The sequence below is a fragment of the Myotis yumanensis genome, unplaced genomic scaffold, assembly GCF_028538775.1.
Source record: "Myotis yumanensis isolate MYYU_CA2020_CCGP unplaced genomic scaffold, mMyoYum1.0.hap1 SCAF_1, whole genome shotgun sequence".
Lineage (NCBI taxonomy): Eukaryota > Metazoa > Chordata > Mammalia > Chiroptera > Vespertilionidae > Myotis > Myotis yumanensis.
In genome coordinates this window covers 33,558,496-33,571,801 of record NW_027223752.1, presented here as the reverse complement: position 1 = coordinate 33,571,801, position 13,306 = coordinate 33,558,496, and the positions used below count along the sequence as shown (strand labels likewise).

Here is a 13,306-nt window from a genome sequence, read left to right as displayed (position 1 = left end):
CAACTTCAAATTCTGTAGCAGTCTATTGGTTTTGACACTAATGCTTTGTAAGAAAATTCAATGTTCATGTTTAGAGACCAAAAAATGTAGAAAAATAAAAAATAAATAAAATAAAAAGCAACCAGGGGAAAAATATAACTAAAGAACATTTATTTGTTTTTCACTAAGACTTTATCTTAGCACATAATTAAACTGTTACTACCCCCACCCCAACTTGAAGAAGGGTTAGTACAGTGAATGTTATAAAGCAGATATGAAGGATTGGAATCAACATTAACTGACAAAGAAAAACTTCTTAGTTAAGTCATCATAACAATGTTTAAGTAAAAAAAGAGAAAAAAGGGGGGTGTGATGGGAGTTCAGATTGAACAAGATCCTCACATATCATCTAACACATTCAATCCTGGCTAGAGTGTACCAAAATGGAAACAGGATTACTATAATACAAAACTTCACTACAGACAGCTGTACACACCTGTGTTCCAAGCCCACCCCCAACCCCCAAATGCTTCCAACACAACTATTTCCCGGCCTGTTGGGCCTGTCGACGAAGGAGCACGTAGATCTTCTCTTTAATCCAATCTTTGTTATAAGGCTGGTATGTCTGGGTATCAGCTCGGTAACTGAGGAACAGAAAAGTAATAAACAATTATTGTCATGTGTTTTTGTGGGTTTTTTTTTAAACTTCAAATTATAACTACCCAATGCTGGCACAGATACACACATGGTCATACATGAACTTAATGAAAATGTGAAAGGGCACTGGTGTGGCTCAGTGGATAGAGCATCAGCCTGTGGACTGAAAGGTCCCAGGTTTGATTCCAGTCAAGGGCACACGCCTGGGTTACGGGCTCGATTCCCAGTAGGGGGCATGAGGGAGGCAGCCAATCAATGATTCTCTCTCATTAATGTTTCTTTCTCTTTCCCTCTACCTTCCTCTCTGAAATCAATAATATATTTTTAAAAAATGTAAAAGAGCTGATTACACGTTGAATTTTTAAGCTATGTGTACCATCTGGTAGAAACACTGCATGGCATCTAAGAGATGCAAAGGTGCAGTTTGCCTAAAAAAAAAAGGGGGGGGGGACACCCTAGGACAGCAATTTTCAATTGTATGCCCCAACAATTTTTAGAACATGCAATACCTGATTGGCCTCTTTCCCCTTATATCTTATCTAATAAAGCGGGAATATGCAAATTGACTGTCACACCATAACAGTCAAGACGGCTGCACCCACAGCGGAAGCAGGGATTCCGTAACACAAGATGGCTGAGCTCACAGTGGAGGCCAAGTTCCCATAAGGAGCCTTAACGAGCAATCAGCAGGGACCTGAGGCTGCATGGTGCTGGGCTCTGGCAGGGAACCTGAGGCTGCGCCCCTTGCCCAGCAGGGCTTGACGGGGGACCTCAAGATGGGCCCCCCCATCCCAGTGCTGGGCTGGAGGACCTCAGGGTGTGCCTGGAGACCTGCGGATGCGCCCCTGCCCAGCAGGGCTTGACAGCAGACCTGAGGCTGCACCCCCAACCCAGTGGGTCTTGAATGGGGGACCTGAGGCTGCGCCTCCCGCTGAGTGGGACTTGACGGGTCTGGATCTTTCCCAATGGGGGTGGGGCCAGCCAGGTCTGGGTCTCCCGCTATTTCGAGGCATGCGCAGTTGGGTGGGGACTTGACTCTGGGTCCTGCAGCACGCCCTAGACTCTGACAGGAGGAAGGTTTTCATATACATTTTACTAATTTTCTTTCATCTCTGACACTTATAGAGAAAAGGCAAATAGCAATATTAAAATATTTCCTCTAATTCAGTGGTCCTCAACCTTCTGGCCCTTTAAATACAGTTCCTCGCCGAAACCGGTTTGGCTCAGTGGATAGAGCGTCGGCCTGCGGACTGAAAGGTTCCAGGTTCAATTCCGGTCAAGGGCATGTACCTTGGTTGCGGACACATCCCCAGTGGGAGATGTGCAGGAGGCGGCTGATCGATGTTTCTCTCTCATTGATGTTTCTAACTATCTCTCTCCCTTCCTCTCTGTAAAAAATCAATAAAAAATATTAAAAAAAAAAATACAGTTCCTCATGTTGTGACCCAACCATAAAATTATTTTCGTTGCTACTTCATAACTGTAATGTTGCTACTGTTATGAATCGTAATGTAAATATCTGATATGCAGGATGGTCTTAGGCGACCCCTATGAAAGGGTCGTTCAACCGCCAAAGGGGTCGCGACCCACAGGTTGAGAACCGCTGCTCTAATTAATTCCCTTTTAATGTGCACGAATTTCCTGCACCAGGCCACTAGTTGTCAAATAAAAAAATAACAGCCAACACACCAATTTTGAATGAATCAAAATTATACCTTTTTTTTTGGTCAGGTCAGCAAAAAATTAAATTCAATCCTTTTTACAACCCTGTGAGAGTAGAGTCCTCACTGGTACCACTGCGCTCCAGTTTTTGGCTAGAGAAACTCAAAAGGAATTGTCATAGTCTTCCCTTGAGTGGTTTATTAAAAATGAACAAGCTTTCTTTTACAAAATGCTTAACCAAATAAAAATAAACACTTGGCTTTTTATTAATGTCCGTATGTTACAATAAGAAAATTCTAAAAAGTAAAACAATTTTATTTGAATATTCTTTTTAAAAAAATATTTATTTTTATTGATTTTAGAGAGGAAGGGGAGAGCATCAATGATAAAATCATTGATCCGCTGCCTCCTGCAAGCCCCACACTGGAAATAGAGCCTGCAATCTGGGCATGTGCCCTGACCCTTCCTGTCCCTGTCACTTCCTCTCTCTAAAAATGTGCCGTGACCTCCTGATTCATAGGTTGATGCTCAACCACTGAGTCCTGCTGGCCGGGCTGAATAAACCCTGCCCCCCTTCCTAATAAGTACTAATCTAGTCTACTTCATGGTATGGCAGAATAGACTAAAATATTTATATTAACATTGGAAAAGAACTAAAAAAGGAATAGGAATTTTCAGAACTCTAATATCTGGGTGGAACAGCCTTATTTATTTAGACTACACCCTCACCCCAACAAGATCACTTTAGTAGTGAACATTTAGGAATTCATCAACTTGCACACTATTTTCAACACAAGAAAAAGTAATAACGCTTTCTTTATGGAAAGCTGTGTGTTGATGGCTGCTAACTGGTGCTTGAAAATGAGACAATTAAATGTTAGGTACATTTATAAAATCCCAAGTTGTTGGCACAGATGAATCATTTAGCCTAGTGTTATGCTCAGACTGCAGGTTTATAGAATAGAAGCTAGGGGCTGAGAGTTGAAATCAGCCAATGTCTTCACTGCTTTCAGGTTGTCTTCCTGATGAGTACCTCCTCATTACAATAACTAAGAATAAAAATGTCCCTTTTGTCTTTAAACAAAAACAGCCTACATATTTAAAAAGCTGTTACTTTCATCTTATAAAAAGTCCTGTCATTGCCAAATAAACTTAATGAGTACACAGTAATTTACAAACCAAAATTGGGCTTGCCCTGGCTGTTGTGGCTCAGTTGGTTCGGTGTCCTCCTGTGCACTGAAAGGTTCAAAGTATGTATGATTCCGTCAGGGCACATGCCTGGGTTTCAGGCTCTATCCCCAGTAGGGGGTGGGCAGAAGGCAGCCAATCCATGTTTTTTTTCACGTTGACGTTTCTCTCTCCCTCCCTTCCTTTCTATAAAAATCAAAAAAATATTAAAAAACAAAACAAAAAAACAACAAACCAAAATTGAACTCAAATCCTGGCCTATGGAGTAAACAGCCCAAGTCAGAATCCCAGAAAAAGGGGAGGGGCAGGATGTACTAATTGTCATAACGACATACTTGCACTGTGTCTATTTGTTATTAATCCGCATCCGAGGATTTCTCCTCACTGAGTTTTAGAGAAAGTGGAAGGGAGGGAGGGGGAAGTGGGAAAGAGAAACAGTGATGTGGGAGAGACACACCAATTGGCTGCCTCTTGCATGCACCCCAACCAAGGGGATCAAACCAGCACTACACTCAGGTACATGCCCTTGGCCAGGAATTGAACCTGAGACCCTTCCGTCTGTGGGCTGATGCTACAACCACTGAGAACACCTGCTAGGGCTGCAGTATATCTCTTAAAACCATTTTTACTTTGTGTAATTTTCACTGTCAAAAAACCCCAACACCTTTTTATTAGTTAACAGTACAATTTAACTCAACTGTGGCATTTCAAAATTATCATCCTATTTGTGGCAAATTTTAAATAATAAATCAATTTGTAATTTAAAAACCTGCCCTAGCCTTAGCTGGTTGAGCATTGGCCTACGGACTGAAGGGTCCTGGGTTCGATTCTAGTGAAGGGCATATGCCCGGTTGCGGTTTGATCCCCACTAAGGGGCATGTAGGAGGCAGCCGATCCATGATTCTCTCTCATCATTGATGTTTCTGTCTCTCCCTCTCCCTTCCTCTCTGAAATCAACAAGGTTCCTCTCTGGCCTGGGTCCTGGTCAGGGTGCATGCAGGAGGCAAAACAATCTATGTGTTTCTCTCACATAGATATTTCTATCTTTTCCTCTCTTTAAAAATCAATAGAAAAATATCCTCGGGTGAGGATTAAAAATGGAGTTCCTGTTATTTAGCCAATACTGTTGTGCTAAGCAAGCACTGGATCCTCACAGGTAGTCCTGTGAGGTAAATTTATCTAAATTTTCCAAATTAGCAAATTGAGGATTAGCAATATTAAACTAACTTGCCCCAGGTAACCAGCCAAAGACAGAGCCAGCATTCAAGCACAGCTATGGCTAATTCTGAAACTCCAGCTAGCTCTTAACCAAAACCTCTCATGGTGACTAAAGCATGAACCTTAAATTTAAGTAATTCAGCATCCTACTCCCTGTTCTCACATTAAATTCTAGAAAGTAAATATATGGTATTGGTGATTTCATATTCAGTAGATGAAATGCCAACATCTGGGCCTCTCAGTTCCTTGAACTTTTCTCCTCCAATGATCCTGTCCCTTCCCTTTCTTTGACCAGATCCCTTTACCGTTGAACCTGGGTTCTCCAACTTAAATTCCAGAAGGCTGTTCAAAAAAGGATTTGTTTGAAAACAGAATCATTTTCCCCCATTAGAAATAATGTAAGACCTCCAAATGATTCCGTTTTAACCTTTCTTATATATAGTACATGTCTAATGTACTGCTTGTAATCTATAAACAAACACTTTTCTTAAATTTATCGAACCCCACCCCCTACTAGCCTTAAATGAATCACTTTTAGCACTCAATGTAGGGTTGTCTTACAAGAAGTCAATATGCAGCATCTTCGCTTTTTCCTTCTAAATGCTGTCACAGGTTGATTTATCGAATTAACAATTTATCTACTTATTCAATTGTCTGTGATAGTTGTTTCAGAGCACTTTCACACCCTTAGCGACATCAGCACTCTTAATGGCCTCCTTATGTTTTAAAATTGTGCTAATCGTCCATTTTGCCAGCAACAAAAGCAAAAAAAAAAATCATGAAAATATTCACAACACAATGTCCTGAGAGATGCTTTTTGTCATGCTGATGTATCAGCCTAAAAGGGTTGTCAACCCCAAAGGAGACATTTTTACATTTTTTTCTGTCTTGTGAACAATTTGGTTGAGAACCAAATTGTTCCAGATGGTAGATGTTGAAGAGGTTTTACTTTACCTTATTTTTTTTTTTTTAAATATATATTTTTATTGATTTTTTTTACAGAGAGGAAGGGAGAGGGAGAGGGAGAGAGAGTTAGAAACATAGATGAGAGAGAAACATCGATTCAGCTGCCTCCTGCACACTCCCTACTGGGGATGTGCCCGCAACCAAGGTACATGCCTTTGACCGGAATCAAACCTGGGGCCTTTCAGTCCACAGGCCGATGCTCTATCCCCTGAGCCAAACTGGTTAGAGCCATAATTTCACTTTTAACATACAACAGTTTTTTTTTTTTTAAATATATTTTATTGATTTTTTACAGAGAGGAAGGGAGAGAGATAGACAGTTAGAAACATCGATGAGAGAGAAACATCGATCAGCTGCCTCCCGCACATCTCCCACTGGGAATGTGCCCGCAACCCAGGTACATGCCCTTGACCGGAATCGAACCTGGGACCCTTCAGTCCGCAGGCCGACGCTCTATCCACTGAGCCAAACCGGTTTTGGCTTTACTTTACCTTATTACTATCAACATCAATAACCCAATTTCAAGCATCTCATTTAACAACCCTTTGACCCCACTGTGACCTATAATTAATTGATCCTATTTCTGTCTCCACCCCACCCCAAACCCCACTTACATTTATTTCATACTCATTCAGTCCCCTGCACAATACTCACTTGCATATATCCTCAACTTTTAACAATGTATTTACTAATTATCTACCTGTAACCATCAGGTTAAAAGTGACTAGGCTCTAGCCAGGTGTGCTCAGTTGGTTAGAGCGTCATCCCGAAATGCCAAGGTTTTGGGTTTGATCCCCTGTCAAGGCACATACCAATCAATGAATGAATAAGTGGAACAACAAATTGATGTTTCCTTCTCTCTCCCTAAAGTCAATATAAATTGTTTTTTAAAAAAAGACTAGGAAAAACCCCATTATCACAATGATTTATTTCATTTTAAATGTATTATCAGATAGCTCATAAGTCACACATTTCCCTAACCCCTTCTCCCTCCTGGATTATTTCCTACCTTCCATAAACCTTCACTACCTTCTCCCTCACCCTCAACTCTAAATGGTATCCACGCTTCCTATTTTCCTGGGAAAACGAAAACAATTTTCTCCAACTTCTACATCTGCATGCACTCCCTACTTTACTGTTACTGAACTGTACATGAACCTAACTAAAGTCATCAATTTCTCACTCTAGATCATGTCACCAGTTCTCAGCTCTCCTTGTTGGCTGCCTACAATTCCTCTTTTCTCGTTAGCATACCTGCAGCTTTGTTGGCCTCTTATAGCTTTCCAAGCTTTTTATTTTAGAATTAGGGCCTACATATTTTTCACCTCCAAAAACCAGTTACTTCTAGCATGAAAAAAATCTGAGAATAGAAAATGTGGGTCTAAAAAATCTCATTCTAACCTACCAAAATATACATGGTTAACACTGGGTAGGATTAAAATTAAATTCCATTTCAGCCTTGCATATATTTACATTTTAAAAATAATGCTATGAAGACAAAATAACCTTAGTTTTAATCCAAAGCCTTTGTTTTAAGGACAAAGACCACAAGGGGGAAAAAAACTAAGAAAAAAGATTGTTTAGTTTAAGGAACAAAGAATCACAACTTTGAACTTCTTAGTTAGCATCCTCTCTGCATACTAACTGCATCAAATTAGCAAAGTTCTTACATTTTCCTGTTTTTACGTTGCCAACATAACTTATGAGCCATATGGAGAGGAAATATTAGTTACTACCTAGCAGTCAAAATGCGAAGATCAGTGTCAGGCACAGAGTGAGCTCCCAACACCATAAACCACCTTAAATAGATGAATAAACAATAGAAAAATCCGATGAGTAAACAACAGAAAAATACAACTTAAGATACATGGTGGTAAATACTTACACAAGACAGCTGAGGTCCGCCAGATCATCAATAAAATCAAACAACTGGCTGATATCATATGTGATAGAGGGGCTGTTGGGATTCATTCTCTTCAGATGTTCTTCATACATTTTACAAACGCCTAAGGGAATGGGGGAGGGAGGAAACCAAGATTTTACAATTGCTTAAACTTTAAATATGAATAGTGTTATATGATATTACAATACTTATTTTCATAAACTTGGGCTGGGAAAATAAGTTGGCTACATTTGTTTTAACTGTTACCACTAGCTATTTCATAAAAAAAAAAAAAAAAAATGTTCAGTGCTCGCTTTGGCAGCACATATACTAAAATTGGAACAATACAAAGATTAGCATGGCCCCTGCACAAGGATGACACACAAATTTGTGAAATGTTCCATATTAAAAAAATTTATAAATTCACCAAAATGTTGGTTTTGTGCCTTAATAATAAAATGATAACTACAAGCCATTGGATCTAAAAGGACTTTAAAGACTTATCATATGATGGTTCCAACAAGTGAGGACTAAATAATGGGTCTTATTGGGCTTTTCAATAAACATTCCTAAAGTCTCAGAGTAAAGAAAATCACCACTTAGGAATGATAAATGACAAACAGATGCTTTTCTATTTTGCTTTCAAAATCTGATACAATGCAAAAAAGACACCACAGACAACAAAACACCCCCCCCCCCCCAAACAAAACAAAATAGGCAACGAGGAAGAGATTATCATAACAGTATTTAACATTCTTGACTGTGGATTCAGACTTGACTCCATCTCCTGAACTCTGTCAAATGGAGATAATAGTATCTTCATAGAGCTCTTGTGAACAGTATATGAAATAACGCATAAAAAGCACTAGCACATATAATAAGCACATAAGTACTCAAATATAAGTAATAAAAATACAATAAAACAAGCAAAATCACTGACAGCAAGCCTACATTAACAGAAATATCTAAAAGGCACATTATTTTTTATTCAGTGACACTCTTCTCTTGTTCCTACAAAATGCAAGCATAACCTTTTTGGTCCATTTCCACTTCAAATACTTGCATTGACCCACAGCTACCATCATAATTAACAATGAAAGACTAAATCAGGGGTCCTCAAACTTTTTAAACAGGGGGCCAGTTCACTGTCCCTCAGACCGTTGGAGGGCCGGACTATAGTTTTAAAAAAAACTATGAACAAATTCCTATGCACACTGCACATATCTTATTTTGAAGTAAAAAAACAAAACGGGAACAAATACAATATTTGTATTTGCATGTGGCCTGCGGGCCGTAGTTTGAGGACCCCTGGAATAGATGCTTTCCCACTCAGATTAGGAAGAACATTACAATATCTATCTGTTCTTGCCACTTGTATTCAACATTGTACTGGAGTTGCTGGCCAGAGTTCATAAAAATTTAAACCTTTTGTGCTTTAAAGACACTATCAAGAAAGTGAAAAGGCTTGGGCAGCATGGCTCAGTGGTTGAGCGTTGACCTATGAACCAGGAGGTCATGGTTCAATTCCGGGTCAGGGCACATGCTGGGGTTGTGGGCACGATCCCCAGTGTGAGGCGTGCATGACACAACTGATTAATGATTCTCTCTCATCACTGATGTTTCAATCTCTCTCCCTTCCTCTCTAAAATCAATAAAAATAAAAAAAGTGACAAGTCACAAACTGAAAAAGAAAATCTTTGCAGTACTTATATCTGATAAAGAACCTGTTATCCAAAATATGCAAAGGACTCCTAAGACTCAATAAGAAAACAACTCAATTAAAAAATTGGCAAAAGGCATGGTACCAGCTACCTAGAATCTGTCTCTAATTATTTTAAGTAGCCTTTTTTCATAGGTCTTCCCATTGTTGACTCCCAACGAACATTTTAATTAGAATCCAGTTAGCATTAGATAGCAACAAATCCAGAGGCATGCCTAGCAGCAGCTAAAAGAGTGACTATAAAATCTATATAGGAAAACAATGGACTATTTACTAGAAAGGGTACAGGGCATGTACAACTGGTTTCTATGATGTAACTAGAGGCCCAGTGCATGAAATTCGTGTATGGGTAGGGTCCCTAGCGGCTGCTAGCTGGGGCCTTCCTTCATTCCATGCCGCCCCCTGGTGGTCAGCGCACATCATAGCGAGTGATAGAACTCCCCGTCAGTCATATATATGATTAAATATAAGGATGAAAATTCGTGACTGTAGTCTACAGGCTCTCTCTAATGGTTTACCAAGTAAAGAAACACTAAGGGCAATAGTTCTCTTCACAGTAGTACAGTGATGGCGAACCTTTTGAGCTTGGCGTGTCAGCATTTTGAAAAACCCTAACTTAACACTGGTGCCGTGTCACATATAGACATTTTTTGATATTTGCAACCATAGTAAAACAAAAATTTATATTTTTGATATTTTATATATTTAAATGCCATTTAACGAAGAAAAATCAACCAAAAAAATGAGTTCGCGTGTCACCTCTGACACACGTGTCATAGGTTCGCCATCACTGCAGTAGTATAAGCTTATCAAATACACAACAAATTGCACTAATTTGGTTCCACTTGCCTTTATTCTCTGAGGTAATTTTTATTTCTAACAACATCCCTAAATATCTATTTCTGCTGCTCAAATGAAGAATCCAAGAAATCTGGAGGACAAAACAAACCCAATTCCTAAATGAGACATTCTAATAGTGAATGTCAGGGGAAAACGATTTCTACACCTTGATTAGAGTTTAAACTCACCTTCCATGCACTCATTCACCGATTCATAATCAGCATAAGTTCTGCCTTCTGGTCTCTTGGTAGGCTGTACCAGCAAAATGGTGTGAGACTGCAAGGGAAAAATGTGATTTCAATATAAGGTTCTAATTCATATTTGAGAAATTCAGAGTATGATATAAACTCCTTCATGGCAAATCTATTTTCAATACTTACTGCTCAAAAGTAAGGGTTAAAAATTACTAAGAAATGACCAAATTTACAACTGTAGTCAAAATGATCATTATTGTTTTTAATATATCTTAATTGATTTCAGAGAGGAAGAGAGAGGGAGAGAGAGAGAATCATTGATTGGCTGCCTCCTGCACAATCCCACTGGGGATCAAGCCCACAACCTAGGCATGTGCCCTTGACCAGAATTGAACCCAGGACCCTTCAGTCCGCAGGCTGACGCTCTATCCACTGAGCAAACCAGCCAGGGCCAAAATGATTATTTTTTAAGTGGTAGTGCTTTCCTGTTAACCAGTTTAAAATCATAATACTTTCCAAACCAGTTTTGGTCACTTTCTTCTTATTAGAGCTATTTTCGGAACCTTTTGGTTTTATTAAAAATCCCAATATATTTATCTTACAGTTTTTCCCTGGCTTCCTTATGGTTCTCTCTCTCTCAGGAGAACCACCACTGCAAAATATACATTTAAAAGAAATTATATACACACACACACACACTCTAAGTACTGTGGACAAAAAAGGGGCCACATGCTAACCTAACAAGCTCAGCGAAGGCCTGCATGGCATTCTCCCAAACTCAAAGACCTGAAGTAACCATAAAGGACGGCCTGAAATTAAAACTTTAACTAAAAGCAGTTATGGTAGGTAGTCGAGTCCTGGGCTGGTTATCTTCCCCGACAAAGGTCAATCTTTACCTAAACTGAGCCTATTGCTTTTTGCATCTACAATAACGTATCAATGGAGTGTCAAAGTAATTTCCCTTTTTCTGGACCCCTCAAAGCACAGGCACCGCTCTGCAGAGACTACAAACCCCTCATTGTTGTTAACTGTTGACTTAACTATCCCGCACCCACCTCAGTAAAAGAATCCCATCCCAGAGGTCTCCCGCTTTGCTTTCTGCCGCCTCCCTAACCTATCACCAATGGAGTTCATGTCACTCACTTACATCCCCTCTTTTGATTGTAATGTATATAACAAGATAAAAAAACTGCCCTGCTCCGGAGCATAATCCCATTACGTTGAGATTCTGCTTCCTGGCAATTGTCAACAGTTTGGCTCAAGTAAACTCACAAAAATTCTTTACAGGTTTAAATTTTTTTTTTTTTACGTTAACATTACATGTAGGCAAATAGAAATACGTATTTATATAAATATTATCTGCCACAACATAAAAATAAGATTGTGAAACCTAATCAGAAAAAAAAAAGTTATGCAGAATTACCTTTAATAAAATCCCTTGTCTCTGATTACCAAGCAGCTATGATTCACTCTACTGAATGTTAATCTGGCTGTGTTACTTTTTTTCAACTCTAACAGACATGAACCCTAGATTCTCAGTAATTCTACGGAGGAAGAAATACTACATTACATACAATTTGCTCATTAGCTTTGAAAGAAACTAAAAAGCAAAGGTGTTTAAGGCTTTTGAAGCAGTAATCATTCATTTTAAATATGAATTCCAATTTCCAATTTTATAAGGAATCATCACTGATATTTATCCAACGAGAATGGGTCAGTATTAACTGCTGCCACTTTCACAGATTTTGACCTAAGCACTGTAACACAATACCAAACAGTGACATAAAAGGCAGAGAAAGAAGGAAACTCAGAGATAAAATGACTCGCCCACGGTCACATAGCTAGTTATGACAAAACAGGAGCTGGAAACCCAATTTTCGAATGAGTAGTCCTCCTTGGGAGGCTATGTTGGGTCAAATATTGAAATATCTTAATTCATAAAAGTACAACCTGGAAAAGTGCCTTCTTAACAATAGCGGCATAGCCTGTTAACAGTAACTGCAGCAACCAGAAAAGGAAAGTTGAAGTAGCCCCTTAATCCCTGTGAGCATCTCCTTTTTGGGGATTAAAAAAAAGAAAAAAAAAAAGCCCGCCCGCCCACCCACTCCTCTACTACCGGGCCAGATTCTAGGGAACCTGGACTCCCCTGAGCCTATCTTTTCAGCCTCCATTTCCAACAGAACGTAAAAGCGGGTAAGAACAGGCTTGAGGGCTGAGAGTAACGCCAGACCAGGCACCAAGGGTCCTGGGAAAGAGAAAGAGTTACATATATGTTTTAAAAGGTAGAGCACAGAATAAAAAAAGCGGGGGGGAGGGGGGGGAGAATCGTTGCGAAAGCGCATTACTAAGCAAAGACGACCCTTCCTGGCCCAAACCCTGGCTGCAATCAATTCAAACTGTTAGCTCTGGGAACAGGTTTCCGGACATTCCCTCGCCATTGTTCCCACCGAAGGCTGAGGCGTCAGAAGGGAAAGAGCAGCATCCCTACGTGTGACTCTACCGAGCAGCCGCCCGGAGAAAGCGCATCCTTGGCCCCGCACGCCCCGCCGGAGCCAGCAGGAGGGCGCGCAACCGCAGGGCGGACCCGAGCTCGGGGCCTGGGGCCTAGGGCCAGGCCCAGCGTTTCCGCGGCGGGAAGGGAAAGGGAAAGGGTCGACCCACCAGGCGGAGGGCGGGGAGCAGCACGCTCGCGCTAGACGGGCTGGGTCAAAGATGGACGGGGCTGGAGTTACCCGGAGGCTGGGGGCTCGGGGAGCCGCTCAGACTTTTCTTACCATCGCGCCAAACTCTTTCGCTGCAGCCGCCGCCGACACACCGCCACACACGAGCTTAACCACAACGCCGCCAACAGCCAACCCCCGCGAGAGGAGCCGCCGGAAGTCGTCAGAGGCGCAGCGCAAAAGAGCCAATGGGACCATAGAGTCTCACAACTTCCGGAAACTAGAGCGGATTCCGGCCCTGTTTCAGCCATCTTGGATAAGGGCGATGAGCTACACAGGG

At 40.7% G+C, this 13,306-nt stretch overlaps 1 protein-coding gene and 1 non-coding gene across 2 annotated transcripts; one reads left to right on the top strand and one right to left on the bottom strand.

The window, feature by feature from the left end:
- Window positions 1-128: 128 nt before the first annotated feature.
- On the bottom strand, window positions 129-13,187 carry ERH (ERH mRNA splicing and mitosis factor). Its single transcript, XM_070417595.1, has 4 exons — window positions 13,081-13,187; window positions 10,301-10,388; window positions 7,556-7,676; window positions 129-623 (listed from the first exon to the last, which is right to left on the bottom strand). Exons 1-4 carry the CDS (start codon window positions 13,081-13,083, stop codon window positions 521-523), a joined length of 315 nt encoding a protein of 104 aa, XP_070273696.1. The 5' UTR covers window positions 13,084-13,187; the 3' UTR covers window positions 129-520.
- LOC138999977 (U6 spliceosomal RNA) lies at window positions 7,859-7,962 on the top strand. The gene has a single exon (XR_011469491.1). It is a non-coding gene; the product is annotated as a U6 spliceosomal RNA (small nuclear RNA).
- Window positions 13,188-13,306: the final 119 nt, after the last annotated feature.